The sequence below is a fragment of the Phyllobates terribilis genome, unplaced genomic scaffold, assembly GCF_046119375.1.
Source record: "Phyllobates terribilis strain yellow unplaced genomic scaffold, ASM4611937v1 Scaffold_9__5_contigs__length_417890890, whole genome shotgun sequence".
NCBI lineage: Eukaryota > Metazoa > Chordata > Amphibia > Anura > Dendrobatidae > Phyllobates > Phyllobates terribilis.
In genome coordinates this window covers 149,180,474-149,207,482 of record NW_027362769.1, presented here as the reverse complement: position 1 = coordinate 149,207,482, position 27,009 = coordinate 149,180,474, and the positions used below count along the sequence as shown (strand labels likewise).

Below are 27,009 nucleotides of genomic sequence, written 5' to 3'. Positions count from 1 at the left end.
CGGAGAGGGCAAAGTGGCATAGTCAGCCAATCAGAGCGCCTCTTGCTCAGCATGGCTAAGAAGCGCTCGCTGATTGGAGGACAGGAGTTCGTCACAGAAGGTGTACACAGCCTGGCTTCAGGAGCGGGATTTTACATGAGCCTTTACTGCGCTGCTGCCTGCGAGCAAGTTATAAGGTATCGGTAGCAATGCGGGAACCAGTCCCTTCCGCGAGGACGTGGACTCGTCACTAATGGCGGCGTGCACCGAGCTCTGCGCCAGACATAGACAGGCGGCAGTGCTGGTGCCATCCCGGGCTGCTGCCTGGAACCAGAAACTTTTCACAGCAGAAATAGACAACCATAGTGTGTACGGCGTCACTGATATTTACTGACACTGATAGCAGCCGGGAACCGCTCGCTCCGGTAGGTGCGATACATGACAATTCTCCCGCTCAGCGGCTGACTGGCGGAGGGATTCGAGGTCAGACTGGTCACCCTCCGCGCATGCGCAGTAGTTGGGTTTGTCAAAAAATAAGTTCTTCCACTGCGGAGGGATACGAGGTAAATAAATCCCTTATAAACCTTAGATTAAAATAAAATTGCAATAAATTTAAATTATCTGGGTTTTTTTTTGAGAAAATTTCTCCTACAACACATAAAGTAAAATAAAAAAAATAATTGGTCAAGCCAGAAGGTGAAATGCATAGATCGGTGCATTGCAGTATTACATAAGAGTGTGAGCTCTTGTGCGCACCCCACTCCACTCTTTCATTTCAGTGTTTGCTTATTTCACTTGTTTTCGCTTTCGGACTATATTGGCATCATGTAACCATAGCAACCAATCGGAGCTGGTTCCTTTTTTGGAGGGGATGGGGGGAGGATCCGCATCGCATTTGAAGGATCCCATCGATGTATGATGGGGTCTGACTGGTTTCTGTTATATGGAGCGAGTAACCTCTGACCAATATGACAGCCGGTGCGGTGAGAGGCGCCGTTGGCATGGTAACCGACCAACGTCCGCCACGTATGATACATAGGACCTATCACCCTAAGTAGGACCCACATGTGATACTCACTGGGCATCGGGCGGTCGTGTAGGCAGCTGTGCCACCCGGCATACGATGCGAAAAAACAAATCAAATGGGTTAAAACTGCGCTGCCGATGGAAGGATGATGATGATGAGGGAATCCTAGCGTGCGGTTTATTAGTCAACGCGTTTCAAAGCTTCAAACTTCTTCATCAAGGACAAACCGCAGCGATCCTGATGAAGAAGTTTGAAGCATCGAAATGCATTGACTAATAAACCGCACGCTAGGATTCCCTCATCATCATCATCATCCTTCCGTCGGCAGCGCAGTTTTAACCCATTTGATTCCAGTTTTTTCACGTTTCCAATACCCGGGTCTGTAGCAACCTAAGTTTTTTTTAAGTGGTTGTGAGATGAGCGAACCCCAAGTCTATAGTTCTTGGTTCGTACGTGTCTGGTGCTGAACTCCGAACACGGTAAGTCTGTTTTTCAATTCGGGGAGGAGAGAGAGATTTTTCAGCTCCAAACTTCAAGTCCCCATCGATTTCTATGGGGTTTAAGTTCGGGTACAGTTCTGGTACCCGAACTAAACTTCGTTCAAATGTGATGAGCCTGAACTTCCACAGGTTCGCTCTTCCCTAGTTGTGAGCACACAACACGACTAGATGACCACGATTGTCCACATTTTCCCTACTTAATATCCGGATAAGACCCTATTAATATTTCTTGTTATAGCGCCATTTATTCATTGGCGCTTTACATGTGATCGGGGTATACATAATAAAGAACAAGTACAATAATCATGAACAATAAAAGTCAGTGACTGGTACAGGAGGAGAGAGGACCCTGCCCGCAAGGGCTCACAGTCTACAGGGGATGGGTGAGGATACAGTAGGTGAGGGTAGAGCTGGTCGTGCAGCGGTATGGTGGAGCGGTGGTTACTGCAGGTTGTAGGCTTGTCGGAAGAGGTGGGTCTTCAGGTTCCAAGGTTTCCACGGTAGGTGAGAGTCTGATGTGTTGGGGTAGAGAGTTCCAGAGTAGGGGGGAAGCACGGGAGAAATCTTGTATGCGATTATGGGAAGAGGAGATAAGAGGGGAGTAGAGAAGGAGATCTTGTGAGGATCGGAGGCTGCGTTCAGGTATGTACCGGGAGAGTAGGTCACAGATATATGGAGGAGACAGGTTGTGGATGGCTTTGTATGATAAGGTTAGGGTTTTGAACTGGAGTCTCTGGGCAATGCGGAGCCAGTGACGGGATTGACAGAGAGGAGAGGCCGGGGAACAGCAGGGGGACAGGTGGATCAGTCGGGCAGCAGAGTTTAGGATAGATTGGAGGGGTGTGAGAGTGTTAGAAGAGGGGAGGCCACAGAGCAGGAAGTTGCAGTAGTCGAGGTGGGAGATGATGAGGGTGTGCACTAGTGTTTTTGCAGATTCGTGGTTGAGAAATGTGCGGATCCGGGAGATGTTTTTGAGTTGGAGTTGGCAGGAAGTGGAAAGGGCTTGGATATGTGGTTTGAAGGAGAGTTCAGAGTCCAGGGTTACCCCAAGGCAGCGAGCTTGAGGGACTGGTAAGAGTGGACAGCCATTGACTTTGATGGATAGGTCAGATGGGGGGGCTGAGTGAGATGGTGGAAAGATGATGAATTCAGTTTTGTCCAAGTTGAGTTTTAGAAATGTGGCAGAGAAGAAGGATGAGATGGCGGGCAGACATTGTGGTATTTTGGTTAGTAGGGAGGAGATATCGGGTCCAGAGAGGTAGATCTGTGTGTCATCAGTATAGAGGTGATACTGAAAGCCGTGGGAGTCTATGAGTTGTCCCAGGCCAAAGGTGTAGATGGAGAAGAGCAGGGGTCCTAGAACTATTACGCTTTTTGTCCCTCCAGTTTTTCTACCCTGTGTACAATGGCGTCGCTCCACGTCCGAATTTCATGGTCTGTGCACGGAATAAGATTTCTGGCCACGGGACCTGAACTAACAGCCTTATTGGCTGACATGAGGTGATTCAGTTTTGCTCAGGAGACCCACGGCCACTCCGGACATGGCGGCTTGTACTTGGACTGTGTTTCACTGACGTCTGAATTCTGCCTAAGAGGTTTTATTTCCATGTGTGCTACATGTACGTACCAGTACCGTGTCTAGTATCATGTGTCGGACGCCTGTGTCCTCTGTGATATACCAATGGCCGGGTTTTCTTGCGATAGTGACAAATATTCTGTATTTCTAGGTTCTCGGATGGACGCCTCTTACGTCACCAGTGCCAGGAGGTCACGGAGCAGCCGTCGCCCTGTTGCGTCTGCCTCGACCACGTCTTATAGCGTTCAAAGCCGCATCGAGCAAGAAAGCTCGCAGGAAGAATCGGTGGCGAGAAACTTGGAAAGTGACTTATTTGAGGCTTCTGCCACCAAAACAAACAACCTCGATGAGAACTCGCTGCTGTATGGAGAAAGCGAGCAGCCGCCTGGGCAAAACGGCACGGTGAAGACACAAGTGGTGACCTCTAAAAGAGGCAAGAGGTGGCCGGCCAGACTGCTGTCCATGGTTTGCTGCCTTGTGATCGTCAGCATCTTTGCTCTCCTCTTCGTGGTTTTATATATCGTGGTACAAGGTAATCAGCATAGCTATGTGTCCTCCAGAGCTGTGTAAGATTCATATCTCCCGCCTCTACCTGACAATATTGGCTTTTATTAAATACAAGCAATTTACTGCTTATTAACATTTTCAGCCTTTCTTGAAATATTAACAGTTTTTCTTTTGTTTCCTTGGAGACCAACCACTGCTGCAAGACAGCAGAACATGCGCAGCTCTTACAAGCCCTTTTCCTTTGAGCTTGTAAGCACTGCTTTGAATTTGACCAGGATTGCTGGATCGCTCTGTTACTGCCTAATCCTGGCAAGCGTCAGCATTGGGCTTACAAAGCTATAGACAGCAGCAGTGGTCGATCTCCTAGGCAACGAGCTGTAAACAAAAGAAAAGTGGTAATATCCCAAGAACGGCTGCAAATTTTAACATGCAGTGTGTTGCAAAAGGGATTGTTTTTACAAGCACTATTCGACTATATCCATCTATGAAGATGTTAGACCAGGGCTGTGGAGTCGGTAAGCCAAACCTCCGACCCCTCAATTTCCATGAGTACGACTCCGACTCCCTCATACACGGCTCATGTTTAAGTGATAAATTTACTATAGCACAGATTCATCTCAGCTAAAAGTCTAGACCCTTCGATCAGGAATGGGACAGACATTTATAGGACATTTCATAACTTTCCCAAATTCTTATGAAAAAATATTGCCCACAAACTGCATTGAATTACTGTACGCAATTTATTATATATTTTAGGAGTTGGAGTCGGTCCATTTTATAACGACTCCGATTCCGACTCCACGACTCTGACTCCACAGTCCTGTGTTAGACTGCATGTGGTTTTGATGGCAAGAAAAATAAAAAAAATTGAAAACTTTTGACAACCCCCCTTTTAAAGTTTTTAGGGTCGTTAGGTCATCTTTTGATTCCATCATATCTGTCATAACATCATGGCTTTCATTATACAGTACACAGATGGCGCAATACTAGTGTGTACAGAGCCGAATACACAGCGGTAGGGTCAGTCTACACAGCTTAAGGCCCATGTGACGACTGATAATCGGGAATGAGCGCTCCTTACAATGCCTCTTCGCCGACTCACCCAACGAGTGAGCAAAACGCAGTTTGTCTGGAGATTACATGCTCCATGTCAGCATTAAAATCAATGTTCTTGGCAGCTAGTAGTTGTTAGTGGTCATAACCATGGATACCTAAGCTTCTACAACCCCTGGCAAAAATTATGGAATCACTGGGCTCGGAGGATGTTCATTCAGTTGTTTAATGTTGGTGAAGAAAAGCAGATCACAGACATGGGACAAAACTAAAGTCATTTCAAATGGCAACTTTAGGGCTTTAAGAAACACTAAAAGAAATCAAGATTAAAAATGTGGTACTCAGTAAGGTTAATTTTTTTCAGACCAAGCGGAGGGAAAAAATTATGGAATCACTCAATTCTGAGGCAAAAATGATGGAATCACCCTGTAAATTTTCATTTCCAAAACTAACACCTGCATCAAATTAGATCTGCTCGTTAGTCTGCATCTAAAAAGGAGTGATCACACCTTGGAGAGCTGTTGCACCAAGTGGACTGACATGAATCATGGCTCCAACACGAGAGATGTCAATTGAAACAAAGGAGAGGATTATCAAACTCTTAAACGAAGGTAAATCATCACGCAATATTGCAAAAGATGTTGGTTGTTCACCGTCAGCTGTGTCTAAAATCTGGACCAAATACAAACAACATGGGAAGGTTGTTAAAGGCAAACATACTGGTAGACCAAGGAAGACATCAAAGCGTCAAGACCGGAAACTTAAAGCAATATGTCTCCAAATCAGGTAATGCACAACAAAACAAATGAGGAACGAATGGGAGGAAACTGGAGTCAATGTCTGTGACCGAACTGTAAGAAACCGCCTAAAGGAAATGGGATTTACATACAGAAAAGCTAAACATAAGGCATCATTAACGCCTAAACAGAAAAAAACAAGGTTACAATGGGCTAAGGAAAAGCAATCGTGGACGACTGGATGAAAGTCATATTCAGTGATGAATAGCAAATCTGCATTGGGCAAGGTGATGATGCTGGAACTTTTGTTTGGTGCCGTTCCAATGAGATTTATAAAGATGACTGCATGAAGAGAACATGCAAATTTCCACAGTCATTGATGATATGGGGCTGCATGTCAGGTAAAGGCACTGGGGAGATGGCCGTCATTACATCTTCAATAAATGCCCAAGTTTACATTGATATTTTGGACAGTTTTCTTATCCCATCAATTGAAAGGATGTTTGGGGATGATGACATCATTTTTCAAGATGATATTGCATCCTGCCATAGAGCAAAAACTGTGAAAACATTCCTTGAAAGAAGACACACAAGGTCAATGTCGTGGCCTGCAAATAGCTGGATCTCAATCAAATTGAAAATCTTTGGTGGAAGTTCAAGAAAATGGTCCATGACAAGGCTTCATCCTGCAAAGCTGATCTGGCAACAGCAATCAGAGAAAGTTGGAGGCAGATTGATGAAGAGTACTGTTTGTCACTCATTAAGTCCATGCCTCAGAGACTGCAAGTTGTTACTAAAGCCAGAGGTGGTGCAACAAAATACTAGTGATATATTGGAGTGTTCTTTTGTGTGTTTGTTTTTCATGATTCCATAATTTTTTCCTCAGAATTGAGTGATTCCATAATTTTTTCCCTCTGCTTGGTCTGAAAAAAATACCCTTACTGAGTACCACATTTTTTATCTTGATTTCTTTTAGTGTTTCTTAAAGCCCTAAAGTTGCCATTTGAAATGACTTTAGTTTTGTGCCATGTTTGTGATCTGCTTTTTTTCAACAACATTAAACAACTGAATGAACATCCTCCGAGCCCGGTGATTCCATAATTTTTGCCAGAGGTTGTATAATGCCTTGCTACTATGCTACGTTTCTAATTGGAGGTATTTGCTAATATTAGACCTACTACATATTTGGATAGGATCTTGGCAATGGGAATACTCTTTTAAGTCTTACAAGGTATTATGCACTTTTGAAGGCCTGGCCTTTAAAGGAGGTTATCCAGAGTGGGGCTCAAGTTTGCAGTCACTCTTATGTGACTACAGACTTGTGAATCCTCACAGCGAGAAATGTGGGCGCTGTTAAGATTCTCTGCCGCCGGGAGCGACTGATTTGCATATATGCAGTCACGTGCCGACTAGACATTAGTGGCCTCGCTCAATACAAGTGAATTGAGCGAGGCTGAACACGTCTAGTTGTTATGTGGCTGGAAGTATACAGATTGCATACTTATGGTCACATGACCGCCCTCTCCTGGCACTAGAGAATCCTGACAGCGTGCACGCTATGCACGCTGTGAGTAATCGCAAGTCTGCAGTCACATAGAGTGACTGCATATTTGAGCCCTTGAACCTGGACAAACCCTTGAAATTTTGCTTAGTGGCCAAATCTGAGCTCCCTGGTAATACCCTGCAGCGCCCGCCTATATCTTTAGCAGTAAAATTGGGTCTATACTTCTCCAGAAGGTGCAGCTAGCAGCCACTTTCTCCCCTCAGTAGTCGCCTATGCTTAAAACGTTACTAATCTTGGTTGTACGCACCTCAGGAAGATGGAGTTGTTGCATGAGTTTTTTTGGATCTGATTATATGTCATGTCTCCTTCTTCCCCAGATTTGCAGACTGGAAAAGTAAACGAGGATGGAATAAAAGTTAGTCTTCTCGGTAAGAACAATGTATCTGCGGAGTTCTGTCATAGAACAATAGTCCTAGTAACATAAAAATGTAATGTCCCCCCCCCCCTATTAGAATTGGACCATTTCTGCTTTGGGCTCACTACTTGTATCTGTTGTTGGGGAACCTGATATATTTATAGTGATAAGACCACATAGGACAGCAGCAATGCAGATTTTAGCTGTGGATTTGGATGTGGAATGTTCAATTTCTGGCAAGTTTTATCCACATTCTGTGCAGAATTTCATAGGGGTTTTTTTTCTGGTTTTTCAAAAAGTCGTCCCTAAGGTAAAGAATGTTATAAAATTACTAAATAACAATCACTTCGCCCTTGAATTCCTCACACTGCTGTATTTAGTGCCACCACTATCATTATCATTCACCTGACCGCTGCAGCCAATCACTTTGCAAATACAGCATGGGAGGCCAGTGATTGGCTATGGCAGTCCGGTGAATGATGAACGTGAAGTCATAGCTTCCAACAGCGGTGGGAACTGCAGCAGCGCTGGTGAAATGTCTGCAGCAAATTCTTAACGTGTGTACGTACCCTTAAGGGGGTTGTCCAACGGTAAAATAATTTATTTATTTTTTTTAATCAATGATTTTTTTTTTTTCTTCCAAATCCTCATGATTTGATGAGGATTTTACCTGCAGATTTTTCTGCAGAAATGATCTGGTGCAGATTTTTCGCTATGGATTGCTAAACCTTTATTGATCTCAAGGGGTTTGGAAAAGCTGTGGAAGTTGCAGTGGTAGATGTATGGGTCACCCAGAGTAGACCCTCCCTTACTCTGTCGCCTCATTGGGGGACACACTCACTGCTTCCTGCTGCACATTATATACACTATCATTGATTTGTCACTTATTTATTTAGGATTTTGGAGTCTTCTAGTCCTGTCTGTTCTTGCCGGATTGTCTTGCTGCACTTTTTCTTGGACCGTCACGTACTTTGACTCATTTGAGCCAGGAATGTTTCCACCCACTCCTCTGTCACCGAAGCGATTCAAGTAAGTCTCCGTAAATGGTCCACATTTATTAACTTATTTGCTATTTTTTTTCTCCAATAGGGTTATCTGCTGTTTGGCAACTTAGAGCCATTTATACCAACGCATTTCACTTTGTAAATGCAAACATAGCTTGGCTAAGACCCCAAGCAGATAAAAACTATGCAATCATTTTTATTTCTTTTTTTACATTGCTTCAATGCATCTTCCCCCTGCTTATTGCTAACCTAAAATGTACTTTAGCAAGGTGCAGAGGACAGATAGGACTTATGACTGCATGATCAGACTACACACGGGTTTGTTTGTAGTCTGTAACTATAGAGACACATACTTTTGCATAGGTGCTGTAGCCATAAAACCAGAAGAGATATATAACAAAGACTATTTGCAAAGTTTGCTCCATGAGTAAAGTTTCATAAATGCAATAAAAATGGCTGTAAAGGTGGACAAAGCCTTTAAAAAAAAAAATAATTTAGAAATAGTGTAAAAACTATGCTTATCTGAAAGACAAAGCATTGCTCCTCCTCTGCAGTATACACCCCCGGGAGGCGATAGCCTACACCACTAGTTTTAGCTTAGTGTCAGTAGGAGGCACACCGTTTTATTTTCACTCGTTCCTCGCTTCAAGCACAGGATCACAGATGAAGAAAAGAGGGTCTCTTTTCAGAGACCCCCGGTATGGCTCCTTCCTTTGCCCCCGTCTGTGGGGCACGGTTGAAGTGGAGATGGCGCTGCCACCATACTGCTCCCTCGCCGGCCCGTAGGGTCTGGTACGAGGTTGAGAACCCCCTCCTTCTCCATTTCTCCACGACTTGCTCAGAGGTTGAGGGCGGATAAAGCCCCTGAAGGTGACAGCGGCACCCTCCATAATCCCCCCTCGGGGGGTATTAGGTTTTGACAACCTCAGGTAGGCTTCGGTGAGCAGCAGCTGCGGACCCTCCCAGCAAGCGGCCATCTTTCAGCAGCACATACAGGAACCACAGTTTTCACTGGAGGCTCCTGTACAGCCGGGGACGGTGCAGGTATTTATGGCCAAAGCGGTGCAGTCGCACGAAGACCCTGCGCCAGTGACACAAAAAAGGGGGCTCCTCAGAGTCTACCCCTTCTATAGAGATCCCCACCACCATATTACCTATGGATCCGGGGGGGTCTGGTGCTTTTCCGACCTCCCCCCCGGCCCACCCTACGCCCCCCGGCACACCCCCCGGTGACGAGTTTGACATTGCCAAGCGTCATACAGAGGGTGGAGGGGAGCTGCAGGGCGCGCATTTCCATGGATACACGCGCCCTTTCAGCGCTCCGCCCCCCCTTCTCCTCACTCTGATGGTGGCCATCTTGCTGCACCCTGGACACAGGCCAGCCAGAGCTCCGGGGAGGCACAGGACCAGGGGATTTGCGCGCGCACAGGGGCACACTAGAGGTGGGGTAAGTGCACAGCCTGAGACTCTCAGCTGTGAAACTGCATATGCTGCATCCTCCTCTGCACAGACAGCCCCCCTGCATAACCACATCCAGGTGCAATATGCCGGGCTCAAAGTCTAAGAAAACCAGGCAGGAAAGCTTTTACGCTTTCTGTACAGCCTGTAGCATCGCTCTCCCCAGCGGTAGTACGTATCCGCATTGTAAGGATTGCATGCAGGCTACTGTGCCAGAGTCCCAAGCAGTCCCTACCACCGCTGCCATGCCAGAATGGGTCACTCAATTGTCACAATCTATGTCACAGTCCATGGATAACATGGCCGACAAACTTCTTCAGGCTATGCAAGGTCATATCTCTTCTATGACACATCCATACTCTGAACCAGGCTCCTCCAGATCAGAGTCAGGACGCAAGCGTACCCACAGATTACACTCCCCTGCGTCATCACACAGTGCACGGTCCTCCAGATCCAGGGATAGAGACCGTAGTCCCAGATCTTCTAGACAGTCCCCTACCAGGGACAGGGAATATATCCACTCAAGAGAAATACCCCAGCCTGACTCGCCTAGCAGACATATCAGTGATACACAGGAGTCTGAAGGCATTTGTGACTCCAGCTCAGACAAGGAGGCCGACGAATCGTCTTCTCCAATTAATAATGCCGCACTATTAGAGGACATAATCTCTTCCATTCATCGAGTTCTAAACGTTTCTGACCCGACCCCGGATGTACCTAATGAATCAATTTCATTTGAGGGACCACCAAAACCGCCTAAGTTCTTCCCAGATCACTCAGAATTCAAATCTATTCTGACCAATCCGTTTCTACATCCTGACAAAAAGCTCGCCACACACAAGCTAATGGGAGCCAGGTATCCCTTTCCTCCGGAAACTTTCAAGGAATGGACAGATACCCCAGCAGTGGACCCTCCAGTATCCAGGTTGGCAGCACAGACGCTTCTTTCTCTGCCAGACAGCCCAACCCTCAGGGATACAGCAGATCGGCAGGTGGAAAGTTTGGCACGCTCAAATTACGAAATCATAGGAGCTTCCCTAGCTCCCCAGTTTGCTTCGGTGTGGGCACCTAGAGCCATAATAGCTTGGGCTAATGATATACAAACTAGCCTTCAAGCTTCTGCTCCTGAATTGTCTCAAAAAGCAGTTCAAATAGCAGTCATGGCAGATTTCCTAATGCGGGCGATCCTTGATTCAACAAGATGTGCAGCGGTAGCACTATTGCATGCCGTCACCATTAGACGCATACTCTGGTTACGTGAATGGAAAGCCGATGCAACCTCAAAAAAGTCGCTCACACAGCTCCCATACTTCAGAGGTAGACTGTTCGGCGAAAAATTGGATACAATGATATCCAACGCCACAGGGGGTAAGAGTACTTCTCTTCCCCAATTGAAACCCAAACGCTCCTTTACTAAACATAACCAATCTAGGTTCCGGTCCTTTCGGAACTCTTCCGGCTGGTCCGTCTCCCGCCCAGCACAGAACAACAACCGCTTCACACGCAAGGAAGACTCCAGGTCGACTCAAAAGTCGGACAACTCCTGGCGGTCAAAGAAAGGCCAACCAAGCTCTCACAGAGGGAAATCAAAGAATTTCTCCTCATCTTGACTTTCCGACCCTAAACAAATCCCCCCCAGTAGGCGGCCGCCTTTCACTATTTTACCAACACTGGCTGCCTATTACAAAAGACAGATGGGTCAGAGAGCTAGTATCCTCAGGATACAAGATAGAATTCACCTCCATTCCACCATACAGATTCGTCACCTCTGCTCCCCCCAAACCGCAAGAAAAAGCACATGCTTTTCACAAGGCGGTCTCCTCGCTACTCCAAGCGCAAGTCATAATACCTGTTCCAACAGCAGAGCGCTTTCACGGGTTCTACTCCAATCTTTTTGTAGTTCCCAAAGAAAGGAGGCGGAGCAAGGCCTGTCCTAGATCTCAAACATCTCAACAAGTATGTAAGAGTGCGTCATTTTCAAATGGAGTCACTTCGCTCCATCATAGCATCCATGGAAGAAGGAGAATTTCTCGCCTCCATAGACATCCAAGATGCGTACTTGCACATACCGATTGCGCCTGCTCATCAGACATTCCTCAGATTCGCAATCAATCAGGACCACTATCAATTCGTGGCTCTCCCGTTCGGTCTCGCCACGGCTCCCAGAGTGTTCACCAAAGTCATGGCAACCACCATGCAGGTCCTACACTCCAGAGGTATAGTGGTCATCCCTTACCTAGACGATCTTCTCGTCAAGGCTCCCAACTTCAAGGACTGCGAGCTCAGTGTCTCAATCACGATCGACACTCTGAACCGCCTAGGTTGGTTAGTCAACTTACAAAAGTCGTCTCCAACACCAACCCAATCCTTGACATTCCTAGTGATGAGATTCAATACTTCCAGAGGCCTGATATTTCTCCCCAAAGACAAAGTGCATCCTTTACGCTCAGGAGTTCACACCCTTCTCAACAGATCCTCCCTATCTCTCCGATTCGCGATGGGAGTCCTTGGCAGAATGGTGGCGTCAATAGAAGCAGTTCCATTTGCCCAGCTTCACCTCAGACCTCTCCAATTGAACATTCTCCAGTCTTGGGACAAAAATCCTTCTTCCCTCGACAGGTCACTCCAACTGAACTCGTCAGCCAAGAAATCTCTCCACTGGTGGCTCATCTGGTCCTCTCTAACGACAGGAAAATCCTTTCTCCCGGCTCAATGGAGGATACTGACCACCGACGCAAGTCTGACGGGTTGGGATGCAGTATACCTACACCACAGAGCACAGGGCAAATGGTCTACAGCGGAAGCAACCTTGCCCATCAACATCCTGGAGATTCGAGCCATCCTCCTGGCCCTGAGAGCATTCCAGCATCTGCTGGCGGCCTCCCACATCAGAGTCCAGTCAGACAATGCCACAGCCGTGGCATATGTCAATCACCAAGGGGGGACCCGCAGCGCTCGAGCAATGCGAGAAGTCTCACACATTCTCCACTGGGCAGAAAAAACAAACTCTGTCATATCGGCTGTTCACATTCCAGGTGTAGACAACTGTGAAGCAGACTTCCTCAGCCGACAAGAAATACACTCTGGAGAATGGGCTCTCCATCCCGAAGTCTTCCAGCAAATCTGCCACCGTTGGGGCACTCCGGATGTGGATCTAATGGCATCTCACTTCAATGCCAAGGTCCCCAACTTCATGGCCAGATCACGAGATCACCGAGCTCTGGCGGCGGACGCCCTGGTTCAGGATTGGACTCATTTCCAACTCTTGTATGTTTTTCCGCCTCTCCCTCTGATTCCCAGAGTGCTGAGAAAGATCAAACAGGAACGTGTACCAACCATCCTAATCGCTACAGACTGGCCCAGACGTACATGGTACGCCGACATAGTACGCCTCATCTCAGACGTTCCCTGGCGTCTTCCCGACCGCCCGGATCTTCTGTCACAAGGTCCGTTTTACCACCAGAACTTACAGGCACTCAGTTTGACGGCATGGCCATTGAAACCTGGGTGTTAACACAAGCAGGTTTTTCGCCAGATGTCTCTTCAACCATGATCAGAGCGAGAAAACCAAACTCTGCCAAGATCTACTACCATACTTGGAAGGCCTTCTTTACCTGGTGCGAATCTCACCACCAGGCTCCACTACCCTATTCATTACCTAGGGTACTCGGTTTTCTCCAGTCAGGACTGGAAGCCAGACTATCCCTGGCCTCCCTTAAAAGTCAGGTGTCAGCGCTATCGGTTCTGTTTCAGAAGAGTATTGCCCACCGACCGCAAGTCAGAACTTTTCTGCAGGGTGTTTCACGACTGATTCCACCCTACAAACGACCATTAGAAATGTGGGACCTTAACCTGGTACTCACAGCACTACAGGAAGCCCCTTTTGAACCTCTCAAAGAAATTCCACTCCGCCTTCTATCTCAGAAGGTGGTTTTCCTTGTAGCGATCACGTCACTACGAAGAGTGTCTGAACTCACGGCACTCTCATGCAGACAACCGTTCCTACATTTTTTTCAGGATAAAGTAGTCCTTCGTACAGTTCCTTCCTTTCTCCCAAAGGTTGTCTCAAGCTTCCATCTCAACGAAGAGATTTCCTTACCATCCCTCTGTCCGGCTCCGGTTCATAGAGTGGAAAAGGCTTTGCATACGCTTGACCTCGTTAGGGCACTGCGTATCTATGTGTCTAGGACTGCCCCCTTCAGAAAATCAGATTCCCTTTTTCTCCTTCTGAAAGGGGGTCGCAAGGGTCTACCAGCTTCTAAGGCTACCCTCGCCAGGTGGATCAAGTCCACCATACAAGAGGGTTACCGCATCAAAAATTTTCCCCTTCCGGCAGGTATCAAGGCCCATTCTACACGTGCGGTAGGGGCCTCCTGGGCCATTCGCCATCAGGCCTCGGCTCAGCAAGTGTGCAAGGCGGCCACCTGGACCAGCCTGCACACATTTACCAAGCACTACAGTGTTAATACCCAGTCCTCAGCAGATGCGAGCCTGGGCAGACGCGTGCTACAGGTGGCGGTATCCCAATCCTAGGGAACCGTCCGCACGATTTCGTCCATTGCTTCCCACCCAGGGACTGCTTTGGGACGTCCCATGGTCCTGTGTCCCCCAATGAGGCGACAGAGTAAAGGAGATTTTTGTGTACTCACCGTAAAATCCCTTTCTCTTAGCCTCTTATTGGGGGACACAGCACCCACCCTGTTGCCCCTTTGGGCCGTTTAAGTTGAGTTCTCATATTGGTTTTCCTTTGAGTTCCAACATTGTTGCCTTTGTTATAGGCATAATTATATTATGTATGTTAACTTCTCCTACTGCTTTTGCACAAAACTGGTGTAGGCTATCGCCTCCCGGGGGTGTATACTGCAGAGGAGGAGCAATGCTTTGTCTTTCAGATAAGCATAGTGCGCCTCCTAGTGGACAAGCAGCATAACCCATGGTCCTGTGTCCCCCAATAAGAGGCTAAGAGAAAGGGATTTTACGGTGAGTACACAAAAATCTCCTTTTTCTGACTTGGCTTGAAAAAAATGTCATGAGTAAGCAGCACAGACATCCTGCAGCTGCAAGAACTGAGACACAGCCGGAATCCCCATAGCGAAGGCAGAGTTGGTTTAGTACCATCTCTGCCTTCCTATTCTCTGTATACACAGCACTGAATGAGCAGTGTGTATACAGTATAAGAAGCGTTCCTCCTTCCTCATCAAGTGATCAGTGGGCACTGGAATGGAGCAGGAGCTGCTGGGTCTTATCAGACTCAGATCAGCTTTGTTGTGCAGCCAGGAGGCTGAATTCTCTCTGAAACTAGGGCTAATGTGTCAGCGCCAGTTACAGGGGAAAAGTTATAGGTAAAATCAGATATATAAAAAAATGTAGTTAAATGTTGAAAAGCCACCAAATGTCTTTTATGACTTTAAGGGGGGACACAATGTGTGTAATAAAAAAAATAAATAAAAAAGCAGTAAAAAATAAAAAGGAAAGCTGCTGATAAGTTTGTATTGCTGTTTCTAGCCCCATAGTTGTAGGAAAAAAAACATGTGCAATATATATAAAGATAAATTGTTATAGAAACAGCAACACTATTTAAAATATAGTTTAGCGGTCTTAATTATTATTTTTTTTTAATTATAGGGGAAAATTCCTTAAAGAAAAAAAAAACAGATCTTTACAACATATGTATGAAAAAAAAAAAAATGTTCCTAGCCATGAACTCTGAGGAAAACTGCCCATTCTTATATAGGTTAAAAAAAAGTTTTTTTTTAATTGAAAAGGAAAAAAAAAAGAAGAAGAAAACGAGGTTAAAAAAAAAAATGCATTTTTTTGTGGGGAAAAAATTGTGTGTGTGAGGCCACCCTGAAAGGTTGTCCCTCTTTTCACTGGACTGGACTTGATGAGGTTGTCCCTTATTGGTGCGCCCTGTCTTTGTGCCATATAATGACTTTGTAGATGAGGGACAATTAATAGTCAGAGAGACTCAATACCTGAAAAATGCCCCTTATGGATCCTAAACGTCAGCTCAAGGCGTTGCATCCTAAAACTGGTCAGTAGATGGTGTTCTTGGATAAGCAGATCCTCTGTCTGAGCCATGAAGTGATTTCTGGATGTTTTCTACCGTGAATTTCATGATTCGTACGCTCCGTCATTTTATGTTTTGATAGATTTTTCTTATTTTTTCCATATTTGCGTAGGAAAGAGCCAGTTACTTTTCTTCATGGACAGAGGAGAGCAGTCTCAGGTCTGAAGTTTTGACTAGTGTGAGGCAGTGACTGGGATCGTATACGAGGGAAGTTATATATCCCCCAGAATGTGTACAGAGACCTATTAAATCCATTGGAGTGCATGGCAGTCACACACACAGCTGCGGCTGCAATGCAGGAATGAAGGTGAGCAATGACCTGGTCAGGCTATCTGGCTAAGACAATTTAGTAAAACCCGGCAGGGCCTTCATTTCTTGGAGGAGGCTACAGGAAGGCAGTGGGGCGGCCTCCTCCCTCCAACCCGGGTTTTCCAGTGGCTCTTGCCACAGGTCCTTTAAAAACCCTGCACTAAGGATTAGTGGTGTTCAGTGTTGGGACCTGCTAGGAGCATAGCAGGAAAGCTTGGCAGGACTATGTATAGCTGAACCCACACCTGGGAAGGCCCTGCACCCGTCAGGCTCTGAGCGGCCCGGCGCGGCCGTTGTCCACAGCAACCGTTATTTATGGACTTATGTTCGAACCGGAGGACTTTCTGTTTACCCATAAGTTGCTGAATAAAAGCTGTTTATGTTGGACTTGCTAGGGTCACTGCCTCAGTTACTGCACGGTGTGAACACTGCCGCCTTACAGTTTGGTGGAGAATGCGGGCATTGTGACTGAGGCATACCCCACCGGCAGCTGCATGACCACAATCCGGCCTGCCACCTTTCAGCCCCACCCCATGGACAAAATGGAGGAGCTGTTAAAGCAGCTGGTACTTACCCAGCAGCAGCAGCTGCAGTCTCAGCGGCAACAGCTGGAGCGGGAGCAGCAGCACAGTCAGCAGCAGCAGCAGCTACTGTACCAGCAGCAGAAAAAAACTAATGAACTGTTGCTGCAACAGATTGCTGCCCTGCGGGAAACGGCCATAATTCCGATTCCTGAACGTTGAGAGGCCCGGGACAAGGTTCACTCAGCGTTGAGGAAGATGGGACCGGAAGCCTTCCTGTCCATCTATGAACGCACAGCAGAGCGGGAAAACCTACCAGCCGGCCAGTGGGCAGAAGTGGTGGCTCCGTTTCTGGTCGGCGATGCCCAGAAGGCCTACTTCGACCTCAGTCGGGAGGACGCCCAGGACTACCAGAGGCTCAAAGGTGAGATCCTTGCCCGACTGAGGGTCAATACACACGTGAGGGTGCAGCGCGTATTTTCATGGGCCTTTGTGGACACCCGACCAGCCCGGTCTCAGGCTTATGACCTTCTGCAGCTGGTAAGGAGGTGGCTCCAGCCTGAGTCTTTGACTCCAGCCCAGATGGTGGAGAGGGTGGTGGTTGACCGGCTGGTGAGGACTCTGCCGCCCGCTATCCAACTTTGGGTGGGGCAAGGGGACCCCGGCACCCTCGACCAGGTGAACAGCCTGATCAAGCTTTACTCGGCCACTTAGGACTTTATACGGGACTCTGCCCCCTCGCGGCTGTCACGCCGGACGCTGCCAGACCAGGAACCGGGAAAGGAGTCGTGTCCCTCTGCTGAGGACAGTCAGCACCGTACCCATGCTGAAGGGAACCCCGGAGTGAGAGTGTCAGGAGACCGGTTCCCTCCCATAAGGTCACAAGATCTAACAGTACCTCCGCCATTAGGTGCTGGCAGTTTCAGGGGCCGGGACACGTGGTTGCTAACTGCCCCCTGACTACAGAGCCCATGGACTGCGGGTATAACCGCCAGGTCTCACTGTACACCCAGACTGTCTGCTCTGCGAGCGCCGACCCCCCGGACAGTGAACCCCAACTGTGCCAGGTACTGGTTAATTGGTACCCAACGGAAGCCCTCTTAGACTCAGGGAGCCTAGTGACTTTGGTACATGAGTCGCTGGTGGCAGGAGACAACCCCAGGGGACGGACAGTCGAGGTGGTTTGTATCCATGGGGACCTCCGAGAATACCCAACCGCGGAGGTAATGTTGTCCACGCCATGTGGGGACACGAAACATGTGGTGGGGGTGGTAAAAACTCTTCCCTATGGGACTGTGTTGGGAAGAGACTTGCCCCTTCTGTGGGAAAACAAAAAACGCTCTTCCCCTGTAAAATTAATTACGGGCACTGTACCCGAAGAACCCGAGTCAGGGGTACCTGCCGTAGGGGTGTCCAACCTAGTGACAGAATGTGACCCCGATAGGTTTCCCCTAGAGGTGCTGGCAGGAGAGGTCGAGGAGACCCCATCGATCCCCAAGCTGGAAGTGTCCTGGGGCACGTTTGGGACAGCTCAGCTACAGGATCCCACCCTGACTCGGGCGCGGAAAAGGGTGTTAGAGGTAAATGGCGTAGCTCAACAGTCCGTTGCAGATACTGTATTTCACGCATAGTAGTCAACGGTGAGTTGCTCCTTAGGGTAGACAAAATCAGGGACAAGGTCGTGGAACAGTTAGTGGTACCTCAGTCGTACCGTCGGGCGGTTCTGTAGATGGCACACGCACACCTGCTGGGTGGACACTTAGGGGTTAAAAGGACACAAGAGCGTAACTTGCAGCGGTTCTTTTGGCTGGGGATTTACGCGGAGGTCCAAAAGTACTGTGAATCCTGCCCCGAGTGTCAGCTGACCACATCCACCACAAGTTTCCGTAGCCTATTGGTACCTCTGCCAGTGATAGAGGTACCTTTTGAACAGATTGCAATAGACTTGGTAGGGCCCATTGTAAAATCCGCTCGTGGCCACCAACATATACTTGTGGTCGTCAACTGTGCCAGCCGGTACCCGGAGGCTATACCGCTACGCTACCCGGAGGCGAAACTGATTGTACGGGAGCTGTTTACCATGTTCTGTCGCCTTGGGCTACCTAAGGAGATCCTGACAGATCAAGGGACCCCTTTTATGTCCAAGGTGATGAGAGAACTGTGCAAACTGCTAAAAATAAAACTTTGTGCACCTCGGCGTACCACCCTCAAACCGACTTGCTAGTAGAACGGTTCAATAAAACCCCCAAGTCCATGTTAAAAATGGTGGTTTCTAAGGACGGAAGGGATTGGGACACGTTGCTACCCTATTTGATGTTCGCCGTCCGTGAGGTACCCCAGGCTTCCACAGGGTTCTCTCCCTTTGAGTTATTGTACGGCAGACACCCTAGGGGTCTGTTGGACATAGCCAAAGAGACGTGGGAACAAGAGCCGACTCCACATAGGAGTATAATTGAACACGTGGCTAGTATGCAGGACCGGATCGCGGCGGTCATGCCCATCGTGAAAAAACATCTCTTAGATGCCCAGGCAGCACAGAAGCACACATAATAAGAGCCACGGTCAGGTCTTTTAACAAGGGCGATCGGGTGGTAGTACGTGTACCCTCAGCCAGGGGTGCGTCCAGGGGAGAGGTTAGGATAAGTGATACTCTCACTAAACAGCAGCTTTGGTAACTCGCTCGCTGGTGCAGCAGACTACCGACGTGTTCTCAGAGCTACCGGGTAGGACTGCCTTTATCCAACATGACATTGTCACCGAACCTGGGGTAAGGGTACGAATGAGACCATACCGGGTACCTGTAGTCGCATGGAGGTCAGCGGCGCCGCCGGTCGGGGTCCTTCTGCTGCTAGCAGCCTGGAGATGACCGAGCTGGCGCCGCTCATCTCCCGGCTACATCGCTGCTGACCTCCGTGCGGCAGATGAGCTGCTAACGGCCGCCATCTTTTTCTGAAATCCCGCGTCGCTGATTGGCCGCGGCCGGACCAATCAGCGACGCGGGATTTCCTGGACAGAAGGACAGACAGACAGACGGGATAAGACTATTATATATATATTAGATATTTTTTTTTACTAAAGCCGTGAGACTTTTAATAGACCTCACCACCACCCTGCACCTGATCAGGACATTTGTTAACTCTGTGATATTTACTTCATGAAGATTTATAGTTTATTTAGTTCTGATGAATAGATCCATGTAGGAATGGGCATAAGCATCATGTCCAAAATCTGCACATCTTGCGCTTTTATTTCTGGGAAGCTTTAACGAAAGATTGGGCATGTTACAACCTAGTCTGCCTGATCTTTTTTTTGTAATGTCCGCCAATGAGGTACACTCAGGAGGTGGCTATATACTTTATATTGTCAGCTGATCCTGACTGCTCCTCTGTTATTTCTCCTGCAAAAGTATGAAATAAAGTGACAAGTGGGCATAATAATTTCCTATGGCAATCAGTGCTGACGGCGACTGTGTAGTGACAACCTTGAGGAACAACAGAGGAACTGCGAGACTATACTCCAGAATTGTTATTTCAGGTGACTTTTTATGTATTTTTTCATTTGTTTTCCGCAGTTTACCCATGTTGGTCATTTCACTGAAGGGCTTTTTTATATATTGAGATTTATTTTTTAGGGAAAAAAAGTTGACAACTAGCTTGATTTTCTGTTATTCTTCGCTCCTACAGCCGGATCTGCTGCTTGTATACGCCGCCATCTTTATTACATAGGAACCATTGGTGGCCGCAGTCTGGACACGACATGAAGGTTGACCGCTGGGAGGTCGATTAAATGTAAAACCAAACGTGAAGCTCCTCTGGGCAATATATCAAAACTTTTATTGCAGCGAGCGCTTGTGCACACTGTGAGCCGCACGATCATTTTTTGCTAATTTGTTTTCCAGATTCATCGTGAAGCGATTAAAATCTCCCCCGCAGTGCCCACTCTTTAGCAAAAAGTCAGGGGCCAATCTTTCAATGTTTGGCCTGTGCTATGTTTTTTTTCCTTCCTTTGCACATAATTACACACAACATTTATTATCTGAATTGTTATTATTATTTTTTTCTTAGTTGATATCAGAAGAGAAGCTCTGAGATTCAGGCATTAGACGACTACACTGATAAATTAAAGGGTTATTCCCATCTTATAAAGTGATCGTCTATCGCTAGTACATGCCATCACGTAATGATCTATGGGATTCCCACCAAGCCTAGGATTAAAAGGGATTGTGCTTATTAAAGGGAATGTGTCATCAGAAAAAGACCGAATGTCTTTATGACTATGCAGTTTGCAGCACGATTTAAGCTTCAGATTTTTCTCTTGTGAGAGTAACCCTCCCTGTAATATAGGCTGGACATGTAATCTGTGTGTATACAGCGTGTTGGTGTCTTGTTTTCACGTGACATCACAGCATCTAAGGACTGTCTTTTTGGTCCGAGCGCGATCTGACAAAACATCAGATCGTACTCAGACCAATATTAGTCTATAGGGCCGTGCACATGTCCGAGGAATAAATCGCAGCAAACCAGATTTTGATCCAATATTCGGACCACACTCGGCCATGCGAGTCAATGAGTCCTTGGAAAACATCAGAACTCACTGAAATTTTTTATGGACTGACAGAAAGGAGAAGAGGGAGAATTTTTTTTTCCCATCTTCACCTCATCCGAGAAAATAAGATCACACTGTGATCAGAGTATCATTAGCATAATCTGACCCATTTTCTCAGATGTCCGAAAACACGGTCCTGTGACCCTATCCTAACCTGCATTCCTTTCATTGTAATGTACTTTCCTACTTACCTGTTGCCTGTTTTCTCTGCCCTCTCTGTGACCGTACATGCTTTCTTCCCTGTCCAATACAGATCTGTGTTCAACCCCTCCCACTCTGCTGCTATCTCTAACACTAAGGAGAAAAGGGGAGAGGAGAGCTGAGAGCAGGAGCTTTGTGATATTTAGCAGCTAGATTTATCACTTGATGCCTGTTCCTGTATCATCTCATGCTTTTTATCTGGTTTTAAAAATGTTTTTTAATCATGTCTAAATAAAAATTAATAATTTTAATAAGGTCTCCATTTTTCATATCGAGTTATAGATAAAAGGACTGCCAGACCCTCTGCAGCCACAATATAGTACAACATTATTAATGACTACTTAGACAGTTGCTTTACTTTGCATTTTGGAAGCAAAATAACAATAAAATAACACATGAAGTTGTTTTTTTTTTTTTTGTTTTTTTTAAGCCAAATGTGATTCAACAGGAAGAAATAATATAAGGCTATGTTCACACTCAGTTTTTTCAGGCGTTTAAAAAAACTACAAGTTTATCTTGCGGAAACCATTTCTGGAAATGTTCTTCTATTAGGAAGAGTTGATCCTTTCCTGGCGCAGTTTTGGAAGACTTTTTTTTTTTTCGTGATGCGTTTTTTTTTTTATGCATCACGTATTTTTTTTCTTTCACTAGGCGTTTTTCAAAGCCTCTTCAGGAAAAAAAAAAATACTCCAATAACTCCATATGGATAGAGATGAATAAGCAGAGTTTTAAGACTTTTTTTAAGTGTTTTTTGAGCAGGATTTTGGAGAAAATCCATTACAAAAAACTCAGTGTGAACAGAGCCGCAGTCCTTTCTTTGTATTTCCTATTAACTCGTCTAATGTCTTATTCTTTTTTTTTTTTTTTTCTTTTAGGAAAATGACGGGTCATTCCTTCCACATGGGCTACACCATGGCAATCCTGAACGGCATCGTGGCAGCGCTCACCGTGATGTGGTGCCTGCTCTGAATGCAAATTCTCCTCGCCTCTCACAAGCGCCATTTTCACAACGCAGAGTCCATTTTTATATTTTTTCATCTGTACATCTAATTTTATGTTGTTATTAATTTTTTGCAAAAATTACTTTTAGTTTTTTTTTTTCTTTCAAAAAAATCTGCCAAGTCCTCCTACCCATGTAAGTAAATGGGCAGTGTGAGATTAGGAAAACATGGCTGCTTTCTCCCAAAGACAGTGCTGCTCTTACATTGTCTGGATTAGTTGCAACACCAGACGTGACCCACAGACGCTGTTTTGTAAAGGAACAGTATTTTTATTCTTTTTCTAACCCCTTTTTTATTCAAGCAGAGAAGGCCAGGTTCTGTTAAGCATAGTATATTAAAGGAGTTGGGCCAGGACTGAGACATTGATGAACTGTCCTTATCCATTCACTTCAATGGAAGCTGAGCTGAAGTACCTGAGAATGACCACTACACCGGGGGGATCAGTTGAGAGTGCCCCCCCCCCCCAGCATTCTAATATCAATAACCTATGTGATAGGTAGGTCCTCAATCTCCTAGTCCTTAACATCCCCTTTAAAATATACAAACAAATTCAGGGAACAATTATTTTATTTTTTAAATACATACTTTTTAGTATTTTCTAAAAACAATTTTGCTGTTGGGTTTCATTGAAAATTTGGTACCTTTTACCTTATGTAGTTTCTGCATTGTCCTTTTTTTCCCTGACTGTAGAATGAGTTAACTGAGAATCTGTCAGTGAGCCTTTCTGATAGGAGGCTTTGTAACTCTTTTATGTTTTTTTTTTTTTTTAGGCTACTTATTTTTCGCCCGACTATTTTAAAGCTCTATAAATAAAACAGACACTTAACGAAAGTCACTTGTCTCGTGCAACTTGCTTTGAAGTCTATGACAAGTGAGTCGCGTACGACCAAAAACAGAAAATACAACACATTTGCGACTTACTGAGCTCCCATGTACTTATTTATGACCACACGGAAGGTCTGCTCTCACTATTGTAATATGCAGTTATAAGTCACCAGAGATAAGAGTTACAAGCTCCCCATCAGAACGAGTTCACTAATGATTCTCAGTTAACTCATTCTGCAGCAAGGAATGTGAAGGGGGGAAAAAAAAGTCAAAACTGCTAAATTGATAATGAAATCCAATTGCAAAAACTTTTTTTTAGCCCAAAATAAATTCATTTTAATAAAAAAAAAAAATGCCCTGAAGATGTCAATATCCTTTATAAGTATTATTGAACTATTTTTTTAAAGCAGCGATTGCGGGTTATTAAGAAGATGTATCTGTAGGGATTCAATTCAGTATTGTAAGTGTTAAATCCAGGCCTCCTAATACAACAAGATGCCTGTCTTTTCTTGGAGATTAATTCCGGCATTTTACTTTTTCTGTTTAAACAAATATGGAGCTGGTGAGGGGGGCGCTGTTGCATTGATATCTATGGAAGTATTTGTATCTAGAATGGTGACAAACGGTACTACCGAAAAAAAAACTTGGATCACTGAATGGCAATAGGATTTAAAAAAAAAAAAAAAAAAAAAGTCATAAATAGTTAAACTTGTTTTCTGTAAAACTGTTTTTTGGAAAATAATGTTGTAACATACGACACCATTCTAGGAAATTATGTGATGTAAAGAGCCTTCCTACCCCTCTCTTCAAGTTCAAAAACAGAAAACTAAGTGATGACGATAGTTAATCATGGTTTTTTTTCACTATTTTTTTTTTGCCTATATGGACAGATTTGCTACTTTTTTCTTTTTCTTCACACACAGTTCTGCTTAGAGACCGCAGGCACAAGACGGTATTCTTAAACTTTAAGGGCGCAGTCAGATTGCCGTATAAATTGGACCAAAATCGGAACTTCGGGGCAAGGACTGGCCGGCAGCTCTCCCGACCTGAGCATGACGGCTTCTTGTATTTCAATGCATTTGTTGCGCTTTGGTCGGGAGAGCCGCTGGCCAGTCCTTGCACAACGTTCCGATCTCGGTACGATTTATACTGCCATCTGACTAACCCAGATTATCATGGCTATAAGTTTAATTTCTGATTTCTTGATGTATATGGTCAATTTTATGTTTTAAAGGGAAGCTGTCACTCAATTATTGCTGCCCAATCCAAAGACAGTGAGAGTCAGATTCCCGCTGCACAATGTTTTTTTTCTGAAACGCAACATAGTATTGAAGATCCGGTTGGGGATTTTAGGGAGTTACGTGACCAGTCCGCCGCCGATCCAACCCCCCCGCCCCCTCCTTTAGCTTTTCCCTGCCCCACTTCAGGTGATTGACAGGTCTCTCTCCATGTACACACACACACACTAGGAATACCTGTCAATCACCTGTAGTGGGGGAATAGCCTCAAACTATATATTCTTTGAAACACTGGAGCGTTTTAGAAAAAAATATATACCGGGCTGCAACCGTGCAGGCTCCGATTCATGCTGCCCGCAGTTTGGACAGCATGAATCGACTGGCAGGTTCCCTTTAAAGGGAACTTGTCACTAGTTTTGTAGCTAAACTCCACAGTAGAGTGACAATAAAAACTATACCTGTCTTGTAGAAATCCGATTTGCCTGTGCTGAGAAACTGAACTTTGAAGCTTCATGCAAATTAGCCTGCTAGTGCATTGGGGGTGTGGCAGTGCATTGGGGGTGGGGCGTGGCAGTGCATTGGGGGCTTGTCAGTGCACTCTCGTTTTCTCAGCTCTGATCACTACAGGACAGGTGTCATTTTTATTGCTGTCCTAGGATCTATACCACTTGTTATATTAGTACAATCGTCCCGTCGCTTTCCCTTTTAAGCGTAAAGGGGGTTTATGTATCATTCTGGATGATTTTGCATGTGATTTACGTGATCTAGTTTTGTATAGATGTAAAAATTGAAATGAGACCTCACTATAGTAACTTCCTTTATAGTTCAATATCTTACAGCCGTAGCGTTAACCTCATATGCTCCAATCAGGTTGTATGTTATTTGGGGGTAAACATGGGGGGCCCCTGTATTTTGGGTAATTTTTTTTTTGATCACACACTGAACAGCGCACTTTGTACAGATGTATATTTTTCTTTTGTCCATTCGGATTCTTTTGTACAGTCTTTTATAACTATATCGAATCTACTTTTGTGGCAATCTATTTAATATTGCTCATTTTTTTATAGTTTTTATTACCCACAAAAGGACTTGTATAAAAGGGAAAACGCTGAACGCTTTATCTGTAAATCTGTAAAGAAAAATAAAGGAAAACGCCCTTTAAAAAAAAAAATAAATGTGTAAAATAAAAAAATGTCTACGTGTATTTGTATACTATTACAGTATTTGTATACTGAGTGTGAAGAGGTTGATCATGTTCATTCTGTCTGTGTACAGGTTGTATCGCCCCGTGTGAACAGGCCATTAATCGACCCCCGATTGACTCGTTATATTGTTGATGGGTACTTGTAATGGGTCGCTCCTTAAAGGGCTTGTCTCATTTCTGTAGGAACGAACAAAGTTCCTACTTGATTGACAGTTTAGACCCGAACTGGGCGCTCTGCGATGCTGCAAACAGACGCATCGAAGGAGCACAAGGGGATTGGAGCTGGCCAGACTGGGAGCAAACCGTGCACACCAGCAATCCTACCAGTATCAGAGCAGCGCTTACAAGCTCTATTGAAAGGAGCTTGTAAGTGCTGCACATGTTCAGATCGACTCTAGCGGTGGCCAGTTTTCTAGGCAACGAGAAGTGATCTATAAAATTTTTATTGTAATTGCAAAGTTGCTTGTTTTTACAAGCATTTTCCAATTTTTACCATTACCGAACATGAGAGTAACCCTTTAAGAGGGCCATCTCTACGAAGAGGTGAGTTTCGGTCTAAGAGCGCAGAAAGGTGACTGTAATTCTCGTACGAGGTTTACATTGCAATCTTCAGACTGGCCGGCAGCTCTCCTCACCTGAGCATGACGGCGCGTATTTCTGTGCAGCTGTCACGGTCAGGATTGCCAACAGCCAGTCCGAGGGTTGCAATGCGATCCTCGCACGAGTATTACGGCTGTCTGACTGCGCCCTAAGGGGTTTTCCATGACACCTATTCTTGGGATGGGTCATCTATATCAGGTTAGTGAGGGTCCAACGCCTGGCACCCCTGCCCATCAGCTCTTATCACCTAATTTTTCATTTATTTTACACCCATTGGAGCAAAATACAAAAGTTTACCAAAGTAACTATGCCAGGTAACATCACCCGAATTATCAGAAAAACAAGTAAAAAGTGTGATGATTTTTTTCTATGTATGTGTTTACTTTTTATTTCTGCTCGCAATTGCATTTCTTTAATTAGATGTGACAAATGGCGCAGTGTGATTTGTTTTTTCCCCCCTCCTTTTCTTCTGGTATCTATAAATACCACTGGTTCAAATAAGGTAAAGTCGCACTGATGAACACTTCTTCAGCACCTTATGGATGGTCGTAATACGTACACGATCAAAGTTTGGTTCAGAGAAAATCGGGAGACCTGTGTCCCAGCGGCCGGACCCCAAGTGATCAAGTTATGCCTTATCTTATGGATGAGGGTAACTTGTGTAAATAAGCCTTT

The 27,009-nt window shown here is 45.6% G+C and overlaps 1 protein-coding gene across 1 annotated transcript; it reads left to right on the top strand.

Moving 5' to 3' along the window:
• The first annotated feature begins 28 nt into the window (after window positions 1-28).
• On the top strand, window positions 29-24,206 carry ARL6IP6 (ARF like GTPase 6 interacting protein 6). Its single transcript, XM_073647167.1, has 5 exons — window positions 29-176; window positions 3,234-3,614; window positions 7,261-7,311; window positions 8,195-8,327; window positions 22,342-24,206. Exons 2-5 carry the CDS (start codon window positions 3,242-3,244, stop codon window positions 22,433-22,435), a joined length of 651 nt encoding a protein of 216 aa, XP_073503268.1. The 5' UTR covers window positions 29-176; window positions 3,234-3,241; the 3' UTR covers window positions 22,436-24,206.
• Window positions 24,207-27,009: the final 2,803 nt, after the last annotated feature.

Excerpts from the sequence above, each read along its gene's own strand:
- ARL6IP6 (XM_073647167.1), top strand. The coding sequence starts at position 3,242 with ATGGACGCCTCTTACGTCACCAGTGCCAGGAGGTCACGGAGCAGCCGT. Across the intron at positions 3,615-7,260 it reads TTTATATATCGTGGTACAAG|ATTTGCAGACTGGAAAAGTA; the intron begins GTAATCAGCATA and ends CTTCTTCCCCAG. Across the intron at positions 8,328-22,341 it reads CTGTCACCGAAGCGATTCAA|GAAAATGACGGGTCATTCCT; the intron begins GTAAGTCTCCGT and ends TTTTTCTTTTAG.